The 23,590-nt window shown below is 38.5% G+C and overlaps 1 protein-coding gene across 6 annotated transcripts in view; it reads left to right on the forward strand.

The window, feature by feature from the left end:
* The window catches only part of RAP1GDS1 (Rap1 GTPase-GDP dissociation stimulator 1), a 92,874-nt gene that overhangs the window by 67,922 nt on the left and 1,362 nt on the right, over positions 1–23,590 (forward strand). For all 6 annotated transcript variants that reach the window (XM_054064915.1, XM_054064916.1, XM_054064914.1 and 3 more), the window contains 9 exons: positions 6,639–6,767; positions 8,436–8,561; positions 11,283–11,426; positions 11,691–11,822; positions 12,227–12,361; positions 13,891–14,016; positions 14,982–15,121; positions 19,132–19,258; positions 20,595–20,723. In XM_054064915.1, the coding sequence (XP_053920890.1) occupies positions 6,639–6,767; positions 8,436–8,561; positions 11,283–11,426; positions 11,691–11,822; positions 12,227–12,361; positions 13,891–14,016; positions 14,982–15,121; positions 19,132–19,258; positions 20,595–20,723 (1,188 nt within the window). The remainder of the gene's footprint in view (positions 1–6,638; positions 6,768–8,435; positions 8,562–11,282; positions 11,427–11,690; positions 11,823–12,226; positions 12,362–13,890; positions 14,017–14,981; positions 15,122–19,131; positions 19,259–20,594; positions 20,724–23,590) is intronic.

Consider the following 23,590-nt stretch of genomic DNA (forward strand, 5'->3'; position numbering starts at 1 on the left):
CAACATCTTTCATCTCACACGAACTAACCAACACAATATTCACAAGAGCCACTAAAGCAATGTCAGCTTCATTCAGATTTCCAGCTCCTTAATCTGGGTACGCACCACCATCCTATCCTACCATCATACCAGAGAAGATTGCTGGGGACTTACCAAAACGTCACCTTACCCCACATACTTAGTGGTCTCCATGAGAAAGGATCTTTTGGGTAGGGACCTGGTTCCTCTTTGGCCCAGCACCCATGGGTGTGCTGTATAAAACTTGTGTACTGCAGTTCCATTGTGAATTTGCCCACTGAGTGGAGCAACCACTGGATTAAGTGAATTAATCCCAGAGAGGTTCTGGAATCTCCTTCTCTGGAGATATTCAAAACTCGCCTGGATGCAACCTGTTCTACTTGTATCTGCTTTAGCAGGAGGATGGACTAAGAAATCAGAGGTCCCTTCTAACCCTAACCATTCTGGATTCTGTGATTAAACTCCACATAACCTGCTAAATCAATATTGAAAATAAGCAAAGGAGGATTAAATTTTAGAGGATTAAATTTTTAGAAGACGACTTGGTGACCATACCTACCATACCTGCAGCATGTGCATAGAGAGACAGCTAGTTGCCCTATTTTGCCAGTTTTGTTTTCAGAGCAACAAGTACAGTTGGATCAGATTTGGGAACTGCCCTAAAAATATCACCCGCACACCATCATAAATTTTCAGTACAACAGTCAATGTCAGATACGAGTCTTAAGACAATCATTTACTTTCATGCATTGAGAACCACTTCCATTCATTGCAGCATCAGGTGGATAATATTCTGAGTAAATGCACTTATTTACTGACCTGTTAAGCATGAAAACTCAAATGCCCTGACAGTTAATTGAGCTCACAGATTAGTAGGTACCATTATTGGGATTTAATTTCAAAGGCTTTATCCCATTGCACTTGGAAGAAGATAAACACTGCATTGGTTTTGCTGAAGGATGAGGAGTTTGAGATTGCAGCCTAGAGACCCAGATTGCTTTGTCAGTAGTTATGGAAACAAATTGGACAAAAATAAAAGGAAAAAATATTGGAAATATAAGAAGGAAGGACTTCAGCCTTTGAAATAGCACTTCTATCTTGTTTTCTTGTTTCTGTAATCTTTTCCTGCTTAGCATGCTATGTTGCAAAATTACAGGGGGGGACTTTGAAGCTTTCTTTACTGCTTTTTAATGACTCTCACTCTTTTAAGTTGTACTAGCTATCCAGATAAGGACTACTACAGCACATTTGGTTCTTGTTGTATCTCATTATCTGTGAATATCTTAATATTTTCTAATTCTCGGTATTTTATGAGCAAAGAGTATGTAAATTGTTTTATTTAATTCTAAACAGCTCATCATTCCCAGTCAACTAATTGTCCTTTTTTTTTGACTAGTTACTACTTACTTTTAGTAGCTATCAGCTACCTTATTTTTCTTTTCACGAGTGACTCATTTAGTACTTCAAGTTTTTGAATTAGCATAGGGGTTTATCACATGAATTTTGCAAAACATGGCAGCTAAAGAGAAGCTACAAGTAATATTTTCTTTTCCTAAAAGCATAAATTAATGGAGCATTTTTGTATCTCCTTCCAGTTCTGGACATTCAGCTTGCAATTAACTCTATTTATAACACTTTCATCTTTCATCCCACATGAACACCGCATAACACTGTTGTTTAAGCTTTAAAACTAAGATTGTCTTTACAAGGTTCTTATGCCATCTGCTTGCGTTCAGGAATTGTTTTTACTTGCTGACTCTCAGTTTTTTCCTTTGCCTCCTCAGTACCTTATAATTTCATTAGTTAACATCTGTTAACGAAGTTAACAGAACAAACTCCGCTTTGGCATATCTTGCAGTTCTTTTAAGCTCAGAGAAAAAAAGTGTTGATTTTTAATCATGTTGCTAGAAATCAGAGGATTCTTCTAATGGGACACATCCATTTGTCTTCAGCCCGGATTATCTTGACCCCCTTTATCAGTTGTATTTTACTACCAAAATTCAGTCAGATACAAATAGTCCATCACTGCTTTGCATTGTTAATTCTTAAAGTGCAAAGCTGCAGGTATGGCTAGGAATGAAACAAACATGTCACATATGTTTGTGAATGTTTTTTATCATAGCTTAATCCTGAAAGAAGCAAGTCTTGACAAAACCTTATAATAATTCTTTTTTTGTCAAGCTCTGCAAACTTTATTTGGGGCACAGATCATCTGTGCTTAAAGCTGCTGTTTGACATCTTTCAGTGAGTTTAGTATGTTGTTGTGCTTCTCCCATTCTGAAGACTGTTATCATTACATATAGCCTCTATGTAGCTACGAATCTGCTTAAGAGCAGAAGGTAAAGCAGGCTTGGATAAAGAGTAAAAACCTAGTAACTAATAAAACTAATAATCATATGTAGACACTCACATGAAAGAGTTAGTGACATGAGCAGTTATTCTGCAGGTCTCACAGTCCTGTGAGCCAAGACTATTTACAAGTTGGTGGGACCAGTCTATAAGTTTGCTAATTGTCTCTTGAGATTTATAAAACAAAACCATTAAAGCATTTATTAAAGAAATGCAAGAATTATGGAAGAGCTAGGCCAATTGGCTTATTAGGTCAACAAATTGGAGATCAGAAGTTAACTGGATACACTATGCATGTGTGATGTGAGACTATACATGTACTTATATATGGGTATATATAAAACAATCAGGTTTATAGGTTCTTCCTCATCTCATTTCATATTAAAGTTCAGTCTGTCAAGGTTGTCTCTCCCTCAGTGCCTTTGTAAAATGTAACTTTGTGATGCTAAATCATACATCTGCCAAGCCTTTCTTATTCTCGCAAAACCCTTACCGACTGGAATGAATGTTGGGAACTTATTTCTTTTGTTTACCATCTGCAGAAGCTATGCAAATACACAAGAAATGAGAGGGAGATTTATGGCACCATTATTATGGTCTAACAGCAGTATTTCAGTAATGCTTCCTCCTGAGACTTACCTTTGATAATTTTCATGCTTGCCGTGGTTTTTGTTTCGTTTACATCACAGCTAAAGATGTCTAGCATGCTTTCAAGACCTAAGTATACAAATGCAAAGTAACCTCAAGCATGTAAAAGCAGATAAAAAGTATGTTTCTTATGATAGTGAGATAATAACAATCATATATGGTGATATATATGTGGGGATTGCGAGCAGGCTTCTCTAGGGCATGAAATTATGCTACCAATTTTTTACAAAACAAATTGTCCTTTAGCATTATAATCACAATTACTGATGAAACATGAAATGACTAGTTGTTTTCTGAAATTCTGTCCAAAATCATGAACTAGCCTAAATCAACATTTTAAACTCAAATGCCCCAATAAAATTCTCAATTTGGGATATTCTCCTCAGATCTTACTCTTTGGAGTTTCCATGTGTGTCACCGAAGGACACGGAGCCATTGAAATTCAAGTTTTAGGTAGGTAATTCTTTGTGCTGGCGCATGTATTGATTGCCTTTTATCTACCTGTGTATGCATCTGTACAGCATCACTGTCAGTGCTTTTCACCCCAAGAGAAACCAGAGGCATCTTACTAGTGCAACATGTGATAGTGTGTAAAATTTGAAAGAATTTTTTTGTGGCTTTAAGTCATAAATTCAGAAAGGCATTCAATTTTTCATGCTTCCTACTCGTTGCACATAAAATTCTGCTTAGGAAGCAATTAGAAATGCTGTTCCATTTGGAGACATGATGTTGCCACGAAAGGCTTTGTGGCTCACTTTTGTCCTGTGTCAGGTAACTGCTTGTAGGATGGATGCATGTCCCCCTGAATTTGTCTCCTGCTCTAGTAGGGCCTTAACACTTCCTGCAATGAAAGATTGAGATGATAGTTATTCCAAGTTACCCAGTCTGCAGTCTTTCATAGAAGAACCTGAGAACTGCTGGCAGTCCCTTCAGCTAAGTCTGAACCACTTCAACATTTTTAATTTCTCTGAACTAAAAGTGCTGTAGGTCTCCATACCAGTGAGAAACTTTTAAATGTGTTCTTAATAGACTTTGCTCTTGTATTTACTAGCGGAAGAGCCTTCTATTGGTGGTAATGACAGATACACATACCAAGTTCAGAATTTGTAGGGCAAGCCCAGGCTTAAGTATAAACATAGCAAATAGCTGCTGGCTACCTTTTATTTTCAAAGGTTTTGTCTCCTATATGGCTTTGTTACTCACAGGGTTGTCCTGTCTTTGGCAGAGGAGGAAATTTGTCCTTTTGCTTACTGCAATTAAGGCATCAATACTTACTCTACTGGCAATTCTTGTAAGCCCATTCCTACTTCTATAGACCATTCCCGTGTTCAGGTGACATCCTTCCACTCCAGGGAAATGAGACTGGTCTGGAGTCAGGTATAATACCTGACTTTTGACCTAGTACAATTGTTCTTTCTTGGTCTGTTTTCTTTTTCCTTTTTTCCTACTTAGAAATTCTAGAGACCCTTAAATCAGTGCACTCCATGCTGTCTTGAACAACAGTATATCCTTCTCTTTGGCTCTTAAGATTCCTGTTTCCTTGCAAAGATGGATATGTTTTCCCTTTTTCCATTCAACTTCTCCTCCACACTTTTTATATCTATTGTATCGAGAAAGAGACAGAAGAAAAAAAAGCCTGCTCAAAACAGACATTTTATGTTTTTGATGTCAGAACACTTTGCCAGATGACGCCCATAGAGATTAATTGTCTCTTTGTCCATTACAGTTGGATAAAGTGATTTTAGAGTGACCAAAGGCACAGTCTAGTAACAAAACAATTTCTTTACACATAATTTTATGGCATTTGTGGTTTGTGTCTTTGTTCTCCTACTCTCCATGGCTACCATTTTTCCTCTAGAATTGTTAAGTGCCTACAGGGGACAATTGCAAACCAAGGACAAAAACAGATTATTTACCAGTAACTTGAGTTTTCCTACACAATCATTTTCTCTACAGAACCATTCCAGCTCCCCACTCCCCAGTTTTTCTATTCAGAGATAGTCTTTTTTTTTTACAGTCAGTTTGGAACAAAGTAGGAGGGTATAGTAGTGACTCACACATCTGCCAGAGGTAAAATGGCATTCAATGCATGCGCTACTGCAATTTTTACTTACCTGAAATTTGAGAACTTCAACAGCTCTTTGGTGTCTGACATGACGTTCTTATAAATTTCTCTAAAGACCCTGAATCTGTGAAGAGGTAACACCCCATCGACCCCACCCCCCTCAAAAAAAAAAAACAAAAAAAACAAAAAAAGGAAATTCAGTTACTGGTAAGTAATACAGGTTTATTAAAGATGTCAAGCCATAAGGATTCCTGCTCATCCCTAATAACCTTTAATAACCATGCCATTTACTCAGTATACTAAATTGATAATGATTGTAAAAGTATTTTACACTGCATATAAATGAACTAAACATTCCAGAATCTTTTCATAATTTTTATTATATGACAATTTCAAACACATTTGGCAGAATGTTGAACACAATGAGGTTTCTGAGAGCATGAGATGATAATGAATTTGCTAGACTTAAGAGGTAATAAGTTTTTATCTCCCTGTAAAAATCTGCAGGTTTTATGTCTCTGGTTCCACAGATGTAAGCTCCAACTGATTTCAGTTGCTTGAAGTGAATTCCTTAAATAATAATGAATTCCCCTGTAGGGCTTGACCCAAAGCTAAATGAAGTAATACCATTTTCTAGAATTCACTGGGCTTTGGATCCTTGTCTTTTGAGTCTGTAATATTTAAAACACAGTTAAAGAGCTTAGAAACAAAGGAAAAAAGATGCTTAGGAAAATTACTAAACAGCATCTCGTGTGTTCATGTCTGCTTCATTCTATTCAACTGTGAAACAATGTTTTTCTTCTTTGCTATGTTATAGGTAAAATGTGTGAGAGAAAATACCTTTATAAATAATCCTTTAAAACAATCATGTTTCTGCCTAACCATCAAAGCATCTTTCTATTTGCAGACATCTAGGAGCAATAACTTTCTTACTTGTAAATACTATAGACTTTCATCCTATGCAAGAAATTATCAAAATGGCTTCTAAGGACTTTTCTTAAACCTTCCATTTTTTTGTCTTTATTAAACTTTCTTTTTTCTCAAGCTCCTCATAATCTACATTGTGACTTCCTGTGTTTATAAAACTTTTCACGTTTATTTCAGTGCCAGTTTATATTCATTCTAATTTTAAATCTCTAGTTTTGATCTTTAAGAGAGAACAGTATATAGGAACATGCTCTCAGATAAATAATTATTTCAGTGACATAGTTCCATTTAATTTCAGTCAGCTAGGCTCAGTGAGCACAAAATTCAAACCCAACATGTATTAGGAACCCGATAACAACAAAACTGTCAGTATCTCTGTAATTCGCTATACCCCGTGACCAGATATGGGGGGAATCTTTCTGGGAAAATGTCCCATTGCCAGGGGCAGAGGGAATTGTGAGCCCATATCTCAAGTCTGGCCCAGATCCTGGACCAGAAGAGTAGAGGAGACAGATATTTTAATGCTGCTTAGCCTAGAAATTGCTTTGTGTGAGAAATGCTTTTTTTTGGTTTAAAGAATAGTACTAGGAACGGAAATGCTAACTCACTGCTGCCGTTTCTTTTTATGTAGATACCCTGCAGTCACAGCTTATCAATATGGGTGTTATTCCTACATTAGTGAAATTGTTGGGGATTCACTGTCAAAATGCAGCTCTGACAGAGATGTGCCTTGTTGCATTTGGCAATCTAGCGGAACTTGGTAAGTCCACAGTATTCATCTCACATGTGTATCCAGTTTTCATAAATTTAAATCTTTGGACTAACAGAAGCCCTGCACTAATGCTTGTTCCAGTCTTTTTAGTACTTTCAAAGCTTAAAGCAAGCCATTTCTGCTTCTTATTTCTAAAATCTATAGTTGTTACTTCTTTTTCCCCTTCAGTAACTGAAATGTATTTGGGTACTTAGTACAACCTCATATTTTATGTTAGTGTTCTTCAGTGCAGCTAAGCACATTTTAAATCATCCGAACAGTATTTCCTGGGTGCTGCTACCTACTGTGAAGTATTTATTAATAATTTAAACAAAGTATCATGGTGTAGCTCCACAATGTTATATCAGGATTAAATTTGGCTCATGGAAATCACTAAATGAAACCGAGACAGGCACAGTTCATAAATCTGCCTATACAATATTCTTTTAGGTGTGTAGAGTTCTAACATGTCCTAGACTAAGTACATGCATATATAAATCATGAAGAAGACTGACCTATACACGAGGTTTTTAGCAAGTTTAGTAACAACTTCATTGAAATTGAAGTCTGTGGTCCTGCTTCGTTGCAATGTCTTCGCAAGTGGGTTTAGTTTTCATTGGGATTCCACAAACTGTAAACCAACAGGTTGTTAGGGCCCGTGTTTTATTATTGCTTTTGGTTTACATTGCTGTTTTCTTTTGCTAACCTACTCAGTGAAATTTTAGTCCTATGAATTTTTTTCACTGGAGTGAACTAATGTAGGAGTTACGATATTATCCTGTGTTTCTAAGACGATTCAGTGGTTCAAAATAAAAAAAAAAATATCTGTGAGTTTGTACTGTTTGGTGGCCTGAAGTTATTCACGGCTGTCTTAAGGTAATAGATTTCAAGGCTAGAGCAAATGTCACATTATCTAGCATAGTCCAGTCACACACATAACACCTTTGCCTTTAGCGGACAAGTCTACTTTACAAAACAACAACAGAAAGAGCCACCAAATATAAATTTCTAAATATACATGGTCCTCAGGAGGTGGCAATTGGAGGGTAGAGAACACCAGCCCTACCACCTGCATCCTCTGTAATACTGCAGGTGAGGAGAAATAAGACGCAGGCAATGGAATAAGAGATGCTTTTTAGAATCTACATTTGAAGAACCATTATCTGCTGGCTAAACCTCCTGCTAGCAAGCTAGCCCATCTGTAAACCTGCTTGATGCTGCCTGTGCAGTGTGAAATAGCCCTGCAGTGGCCACCCAGATTTCAAAGGAAATGTCACCATTGAGAAACCGTGTAAATATTAAAGCATTTAGTACAACTCTTCACCTCTCCCATAGAAAAGGCAATGTGTAATCTGTTAGCTTTCCTGTTAAGATCAGGGAAATCAAAGACTTAATGTATGTTCTTGTAATGTTACTATTTCTGTAGCTACCTTTGCATTCTGTTGGGCAGAAATAGCCCCTGCAGCCTTAATCATCAGTAATTCGGGTCAGTACATTTATCTTAAAGTGTTAGACATTTTTCTTTTCGTTTACTGACAAGCATGAGTCTAATGTTCTTGTCTAATGAGCACTATCAATCATCTTACCAAGTGAACCTAATAATAAAGAGAAAAAAATAATCCTACCTTTTGATGTGGTTTGTTTACTTGATACTGAATTTTTCCTTTTGTTTCACAGAGTCAAGTAAAGAGCAGTTTGCTTATACAAACATTGCTGAAGAGCTTGTAAAACTGTTCAAGAAGCAAACAGAGCACGATAAAAAAGAGATGATTTTTGAAGTTTTGGCTCCCCTGGCAGAAAATGGTGAGAATTTGACTGTTTTTATTCCGTACACTATTTTTTTGTTAATTCCTTTATATGTATTTTAGTATATTGGTGTCTTTTTCAGAGACTGAATGCAGAGTAACTGGCTGCCTTGTTCAGAAGGTGCCATGGCTGCTCCTTGTGGTGATTGTTTCATATAAAGTGAATAGTTCTTAATTATCTGAGCATATGACAGGAGGCAACAAATTGTCAGTGCTAATTCCACCTCTGGTTCACTCTGTATACGATTATGTATATTTTATTTCCCTGTACCCCCAGGCTTTACAACATTTGTCTGCAAAATGTTGGCTCAAGCATTTGCAGCCCTTTACAGCACCAGGACATCAGTCATTACATAATTTCTGAGATCACAGAACCACTGACAGTTCCATTCCCTATGGACATTATTTTTGCAAGGGGCATGTTAATTCCAGAAGGAAGAGATGGATGATCTCCCCCTACTGTTCATTGAGAGATCATGTGAATTTAATTTGGGTGTTTGGTCGCATATTATGATAGTCCCTGGTAGCCCGAGGAGACTTGAATTTCATTCACTTCTCAAGCCAGAGCAGGAAGCGATATGTGCAGGATAATCCCTCTCAGGATGTTCCTCTCAGATGAGTTCTGGGTGGTTTGTATAACCTACCATCTGCCCTTAAAGAAATGAAGAAATGAGTTAGCAGGTGGAGCTGGCCAGAAGTGGGAAGCAGTTGTGAATATGGAAGACATCACAGTATTTGATGGCTCTATAAAATTGTTTTAATCACCTCAGCATTAAAGTGTGTTTGAATGGAATAAATTATTAGATAGAATTGTAAACTCTGAAGATTTAGGTTTCGTCTTACTGTGTTATACAGACGGACTCTGTCTGCATCTGTTTTACATAGTATAAATCAAGATAAACTTTTACTTCAAGTCAAAAGTTGTTTTGTCTCTTAAGTGTTACATGAAAACAGGATGCCTTTGTTCAGTTCGAAAAATGCACATTTTGCCAAAATGTATTTATTATATAGTAACTAGCAAGTTGCTCTAAGACTGTTCGATCCTTGGAGACTGACACAGAATTGGGTCGAGCCTTTTGTTTGACATATTTCAGTTCAAATCCTTAATTTTTCTTAGACTATGTTTTATAGTCTCAGTAAAATTTGATAACCTTGGTGCTGCTGAAGATAACTCAGGTACTTGCATGTTATGAAGTAGTCAGCTGAACTCTTCTGCTGTGGATTCAAGGCATGTTTAAATGAGTGCAATATGCTGATAGTATTTAGGTGCTTTTAATTGTAGATAATTAGCAATAGGTCAGGATCCAAAAACATCAAAATTAAGTATTTGCAGAGTCTGGATTTTGGTGGTTGGGGGGTTTTTTGAGTTTGTTTTGTTTTGCTTTGTTTTGTTGATGTTTAAGCACACTGGTGTAGCAACTTATATTTCTAACCACAGAACATCTCCAACCTGGTGTTCTGTAACTAAGAGAACTCTCTGGGTTTGAAATTACTCAGTGTGAAAGTGCCTATTTAAAAAAAATCCCAACTGGATATTTTGCATTCTCTAACAAAGTTCATGAGAAGGTCAGCTGTTCTTAGCAGAACAATGAATTTCACTCAGGCAAAAAGCATAGTGGCAGTGGGAAACAGAGTCAGACATATCCTTCACCAGGGGTAGAGCATTTTTCCTCACCCAGCTGTCGCTTATAAACTATACAAAAAAAAATTTCCAAAACTTTGGCCTTTGTAAATACTTTAACTTGGGTTAATCTTCTTACTGTTAAAACTCTATTTCATGCTAAAATCTAAGAGAAATCCATTTGTTTGCACATTTCTGCAGAGGTTTGTGACTGTGCTTTCTAAAATCATTATGCAAAAACTACCAGAAGCACTTTTACATAACAAAAAGACATAACACAGCATCAGACTACCTGCCGTTCCTGCTTAGGAGAAAGGAAGTTTAGGCATGTAAAGGAGATTCCCAGCTCCGAGTTCACAGGGAAAAATCTGTGGAAGATTGTTATGTAGAAACAACAAAAAATATTGCTCCCAAGTTCTATATCACCACCTGAAAAACACATCTGTCACCTTTTCTGTTGAGCCCTGTTGCCAATAACGAAGAAATTAGTTTGCCTCATCAGTTTCCAGTTTTCCTTCAATCACAACAAATTTCTCTCCAACCCAGCCTTTTAGATGTGGCCTTAGTGTGCTCCTCCTGCAGCCCTTTCAGCGCATGGCAGAAATCTTGGCTCAGCTAAAAGAAATTGGTCATCACTTGCTCTGAGATTTCATCAAAAAGTTCTATATTTTATCCTTGCATGTCTCAGTGAAGTCAGCTCTTCTGTACTTGAAACAGAATAAGAAACCCAAAGTTTGTTCTGCAACACAATCCCAGTCATGGCACAGTCCTTACAAGTCTGCTGTATGGTGATTGAGATGCTAGAAGTTTGCTTTAGAGAAATATCTTCATTTTTGAGCAATGAAGAGCAGCTCCATCCAGCTTCAGCATATAGTTGTGCTCTAAAGGCAGTCCAGAGGCAGGAGAGGGCCTGGTAGATGAACTATAACAGAAGCTGGCCCTGAGAATTTAATGTAAAGAGGTTGCAGTTTTATCTACACAAGCTGTCAGTGAAACCCTTGACATCACTACTTCTTTTCACAGGCTATCCTACATGTAGGTACAACAGATGTATTTAAAATCATGATTCTGACTCCTATTGTCCATGCTATTCTTCAGATGTCATTAAACTGCAGCTGGTTGAAGCAGGCTTGGTGGAATGTTTACTTGAGGCTGTCCAGAAGACTGTGAACAGTGACAAAGAAGAGGATATTGCAGAGCTTAAAACAGCTTCTGATCTTATGGTTTTATTATTGCTAGGAGGTAAGTACAGTGTGTCACTGTCTTCTGAAAAGCAACAGCAGATACTTGTAATGCTGTTTGGGTGCTGAATTTTACTATTTATTAATTTTCTAAATAACCTAGAGGCCTTGCTACCTGCCAGTTAACACTTAATGGGTCAGGTTTTGTCTCTCATCCCATTGCAGGATGGATTAATTGCAGTGAAGCCAGCAGAGCTTCACAATTTAGAATTTTCCCTAACAGGCACTTCTTTGGTTTGCTGACTGTCTATGCTTTTTACCCCAGATGAATCCATGCAAAAGTTATTTGAAGGAGGAAAAGGCAGTGTGTTCCAAAGAGTACTTTCATGGATTCCTTCCAATAGCCATCAGCTACAGCTTGCAGGAGCATTGGCTATTGCAAATTTTGCCAGAAATGGTAAGAATATGCCATAATAGCTTATGTAATTTATCTATGCCCTTCTATCATGCTCTCTCTGAACTGCTACAAACAAAAACTGCATGTTGTAGTAAAGCTGGTGTTGAGTTATACAGCAATAGCAGTAGTTTTATGCTTTACAATCCTGAAAAGCATTAAGCCTGCTTTTAAAATTGTTTCACATTTGTAGAGGGGTACAGGGTATTTCTGCCTTCTTCAGTGTTTCTTATATCACTCTTCTACATTTGTCCTGAGCACCGCAACTTGTTGATAATGGATGATAAAATTCTCAACAATGAAATCTAGAAAGAAGCAAGGAAATAGCCCTTCTATTCTTAAAAAGCTCTTGTAATGATCTGAGTAATGATCTTCCATTCACAAGCGAATTGTCTTGTCTCACACAGACGGAAACTGCATCCATATGGTGGATAATGGCATAGTTCAAAAGCTGATGGATCTGCTAGACAGACATGTGGAGGATGGAAATGTAACTGTGCAGCACGCTGCACTGAGTGCTCTCAGAAACCTGGCTATTCCTGGTAAGCCTCACTTTGCATTGCTAATTACCCGAAGGTGAAATTCTCTTCCCACACTGCATCCCCCCAGGGGATGAGCGTGGGAGAACTGACTGACAGTCCTAGAGACAGGTCAGGCTACTGCTTTTCATTCAAGCCCATCATTGCTTTCATATCTTTTGCACAGCAGTTGTGACAAGCAGTTTTAAATATGTCATAGGTCTGTTGGCTGTCCTTTGCCAAGTTGAAAAACAAGGAAGAGCAGCTTTGTAATAGGCAGGGAGGTCAGGAGGCCTCAGATATGATTTCTCAATCTTGTCTGTCAATAGCACCGTTTTTTGTTTCATTTGGGACCTGCCTCTCAGCTGAGAGTCCCCACCACAGAGCAGTGCCCACTTTGTTGAAACACTGTATCTTACTGTAACTTTCTAAGGCTTTGATGATTCCCAAATTTGAGCTGGAGGTGGACTGTTAGAATAGACAGTCTATTGTAATTAGTTACTATTTGTAGGCAATTAACTGAATGCTCATTTTGTTATTTTTAACAACTTCATTTGTATGAGTTTTGATTACCCAAGAATAAAAGGCAGAGCACGTGCATATAAAAACAAAGCAAGTAATGCTTGTATATGCTTTCTTGTACCAAGCCAAAAATAAATCTTTCATCCGTTCAACCTGATTTTACTATTTTCAGTTTTTACAAACAATAACTTTCTACAAATGATTATGCAAACATAACTAAACCCAGGCAGCTTTACTGGTATGCCATTTGCTTACCTTTCTCAAGTGAGTAATTATATTGACTTTCATCAGTCAGCAAGTTTCCCTGCTGCCTCAAGGATTTCTGCCAAAGACCTGCTTAAGAGTTCATGTATATTGTTACAGACAAATGAGCAAGTGACCTCAGTGATGAGCTGCTTGTTAAACACTACTTTGAATGTGAAATAAGTGATTTTTTCCCAAAGTACATTATTGGACCAAGCTTGCACCTTCTGTATATTTCAGAGCACTCCATGAAAGTGGAGAATGTAGACTAGTGGAGGGGATGAAAGAGAGGTTGTGGGGTCAATACGAGAACTACAGGCTCCAGACGTGTAAGGCCACAGTATTGTTCATATAAAGTATTGGATTAGAGGTTATTCTGCTAATTAGATGCTTTAGTTCATTTGCCTCTGTGAAACAGAAGATTGTTGTTGGGAATTAGAAGTTTCCTCATAGGTGGAAGTACTAGCCTGGGCTTCTGCTTGATGCATTATGTGGAAAACATTTCCTAAACAAAGGGGAAAAATCTAGCCTTCAGTTCACGTTGAGGCTGAACACTGGAAATTAGATGTGTGTGCTAGGATAAAGCACTTAATTTCACACCTGTGTCTTAGCAACCATGACATTTTTCCACAACACAGTATTGTCAGTGCACACGTATGCTCCTGAAGTCTGTGTTCACAAGCTTATTTTTCAAACTGTATGTGAAAATTTGCTTCAAGACCATCTTGGAAATAAACTGCATTTTCCAGAAATTTTCTTGAGATCATCCCTGTTCTTTATTCATGCAGTTGTAAATAAGGCTAAGATGCTCTCAGCTGGTGTTGCAGAAGCTGTATTGAAATTTCTCAGATCGGAGATGCCCCCTGTTCAATTCAAGCTGCTGGGAACATTAAGAATGTTAATAGATGCACAAGGTAAAAATAAACTGTTTTCTCTGTTAAGCAATTCTCTTTAGTTCAATCTGTGATACACTGCCAAGACTCTTGTTAGAGGGAACCAGAGTGGGTTTAAAAATTTCATTCCTGAAGTCTTGGAATAAATTGAATATATATGTGAAGAGAGAGGAATGTGGGTTGTTGGTTTTTTTTTCAGAACTTCTAAATTGGCTACCAGGGACCCTCAGAATAGATGTCAAATGCTTATTTACTTTCATACTTCAGAACTCTCCTACACCATCACATTAAGACTATGTGTTAAGCTACCGCTCCTGTTTTGCTGTTCACTTACGGCATTTCTTGGCTGTATGTAGCTCCTTGAAACATTGTAATGCACTTGCTAATTGATAAACTGCAATTTCACCTTTTAGTTCAACAGCTTGTTCGAGGATGAGGATTAATAAAATCAGAAGTCTGCTAAAAACCAGAAGTAGTTAATGAGATAAATTAGTCAAGTATTTATTTTTGTCCCACTCTTGCAGATTTTTTCAAAAGATCCATTCTAGTTCTAGCAAAGCTATTACATGTGAAACAAATTCGCTGAAGAAACTTGCGTGACTTAGTCTATAAAACCTAATCTAACTGACCACAGTGCTTCCTTCTGGCAGCAATCCCTTCTGGTTTTAATTTTTTGAGCAAGCTCACCTGGCAGTGTGACATCACCTTTATGCTCCCTGCTGTTAGTCAATGCACAAGCCTCATTAACTGCGCTGATGATAAGTTGTTTTTAAAAACTGGATTATGAATGTTTTCCTGTATTTTGTTTCCATTTTGACTGGCTTTACTTCCTTCCATGCAACCTAGACTTTTCCTTTTGTTTTAGTGCAAGCTAGTGAAGTTCTGTTTAAATTCTTTCTAGTCAGTAACTTTCAGTTTATTTTTCTAGCAATTGCTTTAAAAAGTGACAACTTTTTTGTTGTGTTATTGGCTCCGGCATCACGTAGCAGAAGCAGCTGAACAGCTGGGCAAAAATGTAAAGCTGGTGGAACGATTGGTGGAGTGGTGTGAAGCCAAGGATCATGCAGGTGTGATGGGGGAGTCCAACAGACTACTTTCTGCGCTTATACGACACAGCAAATCAAAAGTAAGTTAGTGGTGAAAAAGGTGAGCGTGTAAGAACTAAGAGTTACCTCTGCACATGGCATTGGCAGCTGAGGCTCCAGTACGTAATCCTTGTAGAGAGCCAGGCTGGTTAATTCATGTATTACATCTGCTCTGCATCTGGGACCTGCCAGTCAGATACAAGCAGTGGGTTTAACTGCTCACTGGAACTATGTAGTTAAAGAAAGAAAGCAAAACAGTTTCAGGGTGGCAGGCCAGTTGAAGGAACACTGTTGGGATTCACATAGCTAAGTCTTGATTCATTTTAATTTGAACTGCATCTTATAGAAGTTCAGCATGGCATGTTGTTTACGTTTTAGTGATGCTGTATATGAAGAGTCATTGCACTCAATTGTTACGATTTTGTTTTATATAAAATTGAGATCCACAAATAGTCTGTCCTCTTGCTGTTCACATAGCATTTTTCATAGTTTTAAGAATCTAATGTAGAAATGATCATTTATTCCAAATTGTAACAGAGGATTGCTTGTATACAGGGCAAAAGGTACAACATTAAAGAGAAACTGTGGGACAAGTGAGTTCTGTCCCTCCTATCACCTTTGCATAAACCAAATAACCTTTCCATAATCAGTCCAATTCCATGGTCCTAGCTCAGGGGAGTATTAGGCAAAATATAGCTTTAGAAGAGACAAAAGCATCTCCTCTGAAAACCAGCTATTTCAGGTTCGGACTTCATTTAGTATGTTCTTTGAATGATGAGCACACAAGCTGCATGGCTGACCTTAAATAGCAAGCGTGATTTAGAGAACTCACACAGTGACCTCTTCAATCATGCATTGTATTTCTAACGTGAAAAACTTATTGTGAAATAACTTATTATTAACGTGAAAAACTTATTGCTTGATCTGTACTGAGCCTCTCTGAAAAAACAAATCAACAGGCCTTAAAGAGATTTAAATCTTTGTTGATTCCTAATGTTACCATCTCTTTCTAATGCCCATTCTCCATTTTATGTTATATTCAGCCTCTAAAACAGATCAGGTTTCATTTTTTCCAAGTTCTCATTTTTTTCTACCTGCCACATACACAGTCTACAAGATGCATGTGTAGATGGCCTACGCCACCACAGATGCGAGTTTTTATCAATAGTCTCTAAAGGAAAAGACAATTCAGTCTTAAATTCAGTGACGCTATTGATGGCATCAAATATATATTAATACAGAATTTAACAAAATTATCACAGATAATTATCACACTTTTGTGTGGCTTATTTATAGAGGAAACTTGTCTGGAATAGGAAAACAGAGCTGAGACAGTGGGTTTTTTTAATGCTTTTGCTGCCCTCTAGGTTTGCAAAGGAGTACAACTCCATGGTTCTTTACAGCACATTAGATTTGAATTCAGTTTTTAATTTTAAGGGATTTGGGGTGATATTTGCAAAGACAACAGTAGTTTAGAAAACTTATGCTTTATTTAAAGACGCGATATAATCCAGAGAGACTTGGACAGTCTGGAGAAGTGGGCCTCTGAGAAGCTCATGATGTTCAACAAGGCCAAGTGCAAGGTCGTGCACCGGGGTCATGGCAATCCCCGATTTCAGTGCACGATGGGGGATGACATGATTGAGAGCAGCCCTGCAGAGAAGGACTTGGGGGTGCTGATTGATGAGAAGCTCGACATGAGCCGGCAGTGTGCGCTTGCAACCCAGAAGGCCAACTGTATCCTGGGCTGCATCAAAAGAAGCGTGGCCAGCAGGTCGAGGGAGGTGATTCTGCACCTCTGTTCCTCTCTTGTGAGACCTCATCTGGAATACTGTGTCCAGTTCTGGAATCCTCAACATAAGAAGGGTATGGAACTCTTGGAACAGGTCCAGAGGAGGCTACAAAGATGATCGGAGGGCTGTAGCACCTCGAATACAAGGACAGTCTGAGAGAGTTGGGCTTGTTCAACCTGGAGAAGAGAAGGGCTCCGAGGAGATCTTATAGCAACCTTCCAGTACCTGAAGGGCCTACAGGAAAGCTGAGGAGGGACTGTTTACAAAGCCTTGTAGTGATAGGACTAGGGGTATAAACTGGAGAGGAGCACGTTTAGATTAGACATAAGGAAGAATTTTTTCACAATGAGAGTGGTGAGGCACTGGCAGAGGTTGCCCAGGGAATTTGTGGCTGCCCCATCCCTGGAGGTGTTCAGGGCCAGTTTGGATGGGGCCTTGGGCAGCCTGATCTAGTGGGAGGTGTCTCTGCCCATGGCGGGGGGCGGGTTGGAACTGGATGGGCTTCAAGGTCCCTTCCAACCCAAACAATTCTATGATTCTAAAAAATGGAGTAGATCTATGGAAGTTAAGGCACATAGACACCAAACCTGACTGCTGTCATCTCTTCTGTTTGGTTCTGTCTTTTAGAGGGTGATGTTCACCTACAAAAAATAAAATGTATATATGTGTCAAAGGTACCATTTGATTCCCAAAGCTTAGACAGCCAAAATGCCACATTCATTCAAATAGAAACTAGAAGTTCTCAGATTATTCCGTGACACCTCAAAACTACTTTGGAGTTCATCAGAAAGCTACAAATAATAAAACACATCAAGTAAGGAAAAATATAAAAATTCTTGCATGCTTGCATACATTATGTCACTCAGAAGAAGGCAGGTTTTAAATGTGAAATTTTCGAGTCATTAGGCTGTGACTTGTGCCACTAGCATCATCGGTATAATTATCTAAAAATATTTCAGTTTTCAGTTCTTATGATCATATTGTGTCTGTTTCCTTGCATAAAGAATGTCACTGCGTAGCCTGTGTAAGCACTGAAAGATAAGTCATTCTAAACACAGGTATCAGTTAATGAGTTTTGGCTTGTGGCTGGAGCTAGAAAGGCATGTGTGCATTAAATGGAAATCCACTACATTGATTAAAACTTAAAATCAGATTCTTATTTCCATAAACAACTACTATTCCAAAACTTTGTGTATCCACTGAACAAGTAGAAAAACAACAAACACCACCCACATTTCCTTGAACAGTTTCCCTTCATCATGCCAAGTTACCTGGTTTACAGGCAAACGTTTTGCATGTCTTTTGGGGATGTGTAATGGTGAAAACATTAGGAACAAACCCACTTTTAAAATACAAACTAACAAATAATCAAAAGACCTGTGGACACCAGAAGTCGTTATTAATGCTTTGTTACATGGATAAGTTAGATCAAATTCTGTATGTGAAAACAAAATCCCAGCTGTGTATTTTTAAACTGCTTTAAAGCCATTTAATTCAGTCAGCGTTTTCATATCCCAGACACGGGGCAACAGCTCAATTTAACTGCTGGCTTTAGAATGAGAACCAACACATTGGTATCCCGTAACTATCCTTTCCTAACCTACTTTATATTTGCAGGAAAATTCCATAATACTTCAGAAGAATGCTACTCATTTTCCTGCCCATTTCTAAAAACCTTTTTTCAAGCACACTATTCTATTTTCAAGCACACTATTTCTATTATGTACTAAAATTTAATATTTGATTTTGCCTCTCTGAACATTTTGAAGAAACTCTGAAAATCCATGGAGAGAGATGAAGGATTTGATAAATTTATTAAAACTGTGTTTTCATGTCTCCTTCCCCCAAGTACATGGTGCTTTTGCTAAGGTTTTCTAAACATCGCAGCATGAAGAAGGGAAAACTAATGATCATTGAACACCAGCTGATTTCAAACATACCAAAGAGCAGACTCATAGTTACATGCAGCATGAGAATGGGAGTTACACAGTATAACCTGGAAAAGAGTTCATTACATGTATCTTACCTTAGTCATATGGTTAACTGGCTTGGTTTAACAGGTTGTGTCCTATAATTGTGAGTAATAGCACATATTTTATTGGCCTACCTGCATGTATGTTTATGTATAAAGTGATGATATGGGCATAAAGCCAGTGAACACCCTTACCCAAAGATAACAGCATCCATGACAGTTCTGTTATTTAATACAGCTTGTATGCAATGCAGATTTTTTTCATATCTACGTTGTTTATTTTTAGGATGTAATTAGGACCATTGTACAGAGTGGTGGCATCAAACACTTAGTAACCATGGCAACCAGTGAACACGTAATAATGCAAAATGAAGCTCTTGTTGCACTGGCATTGATAGCAGCTTTAGAATTAGGTGAGTATCCCAGCAGTTAACGTTACCTGTTTTCTTTCCACACTGTGCCCCAGAGAAGTCATAGAGGGAGAGTTGTGTGAGTTTCTTTTGCAGTGTAGAAAACCCTCCTCCTTCCACCTGCCTTTCAGTAGAATGGACATTCGTGGGAATTCATGTAGACCTAAGCAGGCAGTAAAGTTATGCAAAAAACCAGGATTTTGCTGGTAATGCAGCATCTGCCGATCAGTCTGGTAGGTGATGACATGATCTAGAAAGGCCCTCAAACATTAACTTCCAGGTTTTGGATAAAACCCAAAAGGCAACAGATAAGAAGATCATACTTCAGAGTGGAGATTATGACCTGACTACATTCCTACACCAGAATGGTTAATCCCTTTGCAAGAGGGCTTATCAGAGTACAGCTTTCACTTACCTCATCAGTGAGAGCTACAGAATACACAGAGTGGTGGATGAGAAATGTCTTAATCATTATTTAGCTCCACAGAAAGGAGTGCAGGAGTTGGCCATATGACAGCAGAAACATGTCTTGTTTTGCCTTTGTAGTAGCTCAGCTCGCCAAACAAAAAGGTAAATGTCCAACAGAGGTTTTGTTAATCATGTTTGCTTGCTTATTAACTAAGGCAGTGAACTAAACAAGCAACATTAAATATTTTTGGTCTTGTTTACATCTCTTTGCCATCATTGTAGTACAGCAATGCTATGTTCAACTTCCAAATCACTGCCAATGCATCAGGGAATTGTTTTAAGTAAAAGGAAAAACGTTCCTATTCATATGAATCATCTAATCCTCCTCTGTCTTGTCTTCAGACATTTAAAGGTTTCGAGCCCGAATGCAGTATATAATGCTTCTTAGATAACTACAGAGAAAATAATTCACACTCTGATCTTGGGAAGTTATTCACAGCTTTTATAATGGAACCTGAGCTCCCTCTACCACAGAATCAAGAATTACAGTGTCTATATTTGCTCACATAATATCCAAAAGCAAATTCAGGGAAAGGAAGTATTGAAAGCTGAAATATTGCAGGTGTTGGCCTAAATAGCTAGAGAGCCTGGTGGCTTTTCCATCAGCAAACTGCACATTTAAACTGGATTTTATCATTGAACTCTAGGTGTCCTTTCAAGCAGTTAGGCTATTTTACATTTCTTATAGCAAGAGCTATGATTCCTGTCACCAATACTGTCTTAATACGTGCTTCAGTTTTATGCCAGTGATTACGTACCACAGTACCACTTTCACTACAGGGAGAGATACATGTGTCAATAAACGGTTAATACACAGAAACATCAAAGCAAACGGTACTTCTGGATTTATAAATTTTCACTTGTGTTTCAGTCACTGCTGAAAAGGATCTTGAAAATGCTCAGCTTGTTCAGATTCTACACAGACTGCTCTCAGATGACAGGAGTGCACCAGAAATAAAATACAACTCCATGGTGCTGATCTGTGCCCTTATAGGATCTGGTGAGTATTCAGGGGGGGCTGCTTTCCTGAGAGATTTATGTATTGAAACTTAGTTCTCTCTTTTAGCCAGAGCATAGAATGTGTGCAAACACACACTGAGACTGCTTCTCCGTATATGATGAATGTACACAGAAGGGTTCAATTTACTGTGACACTTCATTTATAATGTTTCTAAGTGTCAAGAAAGAGGCTGTTAACTCAGTTTTGAATATTAACTGCAGTAATTGGACTCCAGCTTCTGCAGGATGCAGCCAGCTCGAACTGCAGCTGAGAGGCGAGAAATGGAATGCATTGAAGATTGTACAGTATCAGGCTGTCTTTGTAAATATGCAGATAACAAGAACTTTATTTTCATCTTGAGCTGCAGGTTCCTCATAATTGATATGTGATGGCTTTTTTAAATTGGTCAACTTAGTCAAGGAAAATTTTGTGGAAGAAAAGGTTGCAACGAGCCTCCTCACTTGTAGTTTTAAATTCTTAGAAGAATGCTAGGAAACCAATAAAGATACAGGTAATATTTGCAAGGACACGTGAGTGCTTAGTAGACTACGTAGGCTATAATCCTGCTTTAGGAGGGGTACTCACACTTAACCTCACGAGGAAGAGTCATTCCCTCAGCAGCCCTCACACACTCAACCCACCAGGCACAACTGTTCCATTTCATGGCAAATGAGGAGGCCATGCTTTAACATGTACCAGTCCTCGGCACTACGTCTAATCTTTCCGAACTAACCCTCTGCTAAAGGTCATGCTGTTTTGAGGATGGCATAGCTGGCTGTGGTTTGATATTGCAACTTCCCATCGGTATGTGGGAAAACAGAAAACAAAGTAAAGAGCAAGGGATGACTGGGAAATTTGACTTCCAGATGAGGTTTCAAGAAGTGGCTGCATTTCTTCCATTCAGTTCTTTGAGACATATTTATGCTGTGGCAGGAGAGCAAGTTTCATTCCAGAAAGGTTTTAGAAATTTACAGACAACTAAGATAACAAAGAACTGGATTGAGTACTGAACAGTGGAAACTCGGAGCCTGTCTGTGCACCACTTGCCAAGTGTGAAACATCTGAAGGTTCTCCAGAGATGAGTTTACAGCAATTCAGTTGAAATTATTAAAAGTTATCATAGCTAAGTGTGTGCTGTTTCTGTAAACAAAGCTGCTTTTCCCTACCCCTTAAACAGAGTTCACCATGCCTACTGTAGGTGTAACTGGTAACCTGCACATCCATGTGTGTGAATGCTGTATCATTGCCACTTAAATGAACAAATATTTGAGTTTAGAACAGTATATACATCTCAGCGTACAAAAATTGTGCTCAGAATTTGCTAACAAGCCTCGGTTTCCAGTAAGCATTTACATTACTATTAAGACACATCATTTAGTTTTTACTCATGACAGTTTTGAGCCACTACGTGCTTAGGATTATCCATCTATTTTAGAGTGGTCACCTTTCTGCAGAGATTCCCTCAGCCTCACCATGATGTCTTTGCATGTATTCCCACTGCTTCCAATGAAAATAATCATCCTCGGAAATTCTGCCTGACACTTCCATTTTCCCTGCCCTGAGTCTTGTCACCTGCAGGACTGACAGATTGTTAGAAGTCGAATACCTGTGTCAACTATTCCACTAGAGGAAGGGGTTTTATTAGCATTATCCAGCTGGCAGAGTTCAGGCTGCCACCACACTAAGCATTGCCTAGACATGTGGCATCTGTAAATGTAAGCAAATCTGTAATTTGCTCTGTAAAGTTAAGGGCCACCTCTTGCCTCACCCTCTGTTCAGTCCCACTTCCTGATGAACAGACCTGTGTGAAATTAGTGACCACACAAGAGTAACAAGTGAGCAACTCTGCTATTAACTATTTTAACCAGGGACTGGGGAGCTCAAAGAGGCACATCTGCTCTTTAAACATGTGGAAATACTAAAATACATCTCCCTCCCAGCTCTGTTGCCTCTCACTGATTTTCACCACTGTCTCCACACAGTGAGCATTTATATTTACATGTTTCTGTATTCTACTGCAACGAGACCTGTGTAGCCGTTTTAAAGTAATTGACCCTAGTATAGTTTCATAAAGACTAGGAGTGGTTGCACTGGTTTAATTATTAAGTTTGATTCTCCAGTGTCTGCTGTTCTTACTATCTATCCTTTGTTACAGAGTATCTGGCATCACATTTAACTTGATCTTGCCAACAGCTGTGTGTTAAGCTGTAAAAACATACATGATTTTTGCCATCTGGAAGTTGCTCTTGCAAAAATGAAATGAAAAAATGAGGACAATGGAAAATGGAAAAATGTAATGTAAAGATTAAGCACAAACAGCACATGTGGAACTAGCACAGTCACCTCTATGTGTGAGGGTCTTCAGGCTCCCAGGAATCTGGCTGTTACGCAGAGCTCTTCAGCCATTGTAAAGCACAGTAAATTCCTGAAATTCCTTTCAGTAACACCTGCTTAAACCTGATGATATCTCAGAAGGAGAAAGAGAGCTAAGTGCTTACACAGCATAACCACCCCAACAGCTTCCCTGATACTGCTCTGTGTATGCACTTTCCCAGGTGCAGAGCATTGAGAGTTCCCAACTCTTACGTGGTAGGGGTTAAACAGCAAGAAAACCAAAAAAGTTAACAACAAAGTAGGTAGGAAGGGAAACAAATGTAAGTTTGCTATGTAAAAAAGTAAATATGCATAGCATACAGCATAACTATCTGAAGCAGCTGGTTGGGATTTCTCCTGAGAAACTCAGGGATTAAGCCCCCAGCAGCACCTGGGAAGCAAAACCAAAATATATAGGTCTTAGTTGCTGTGTCCACTAGAGTGGCCGGAACAGGGCATGGAACAAAACCAGCTGCTTTGGATCTCAACTGTGA

Source organism: Cuculus canorus, chromosome 4 (genome assembly GCF_017976375.1).
Source record: "Cuculus canorus isolate bCucCan1 chromosome 4, bCucCan1.pri, whole genome shotgun sequence".
Classification (NCBI taxonomy): Eukaryota; Metazoa; Chordata; class Aves; order Cuculiformes; family Cuculidae; genus Cuculus; species Cuculus canorus.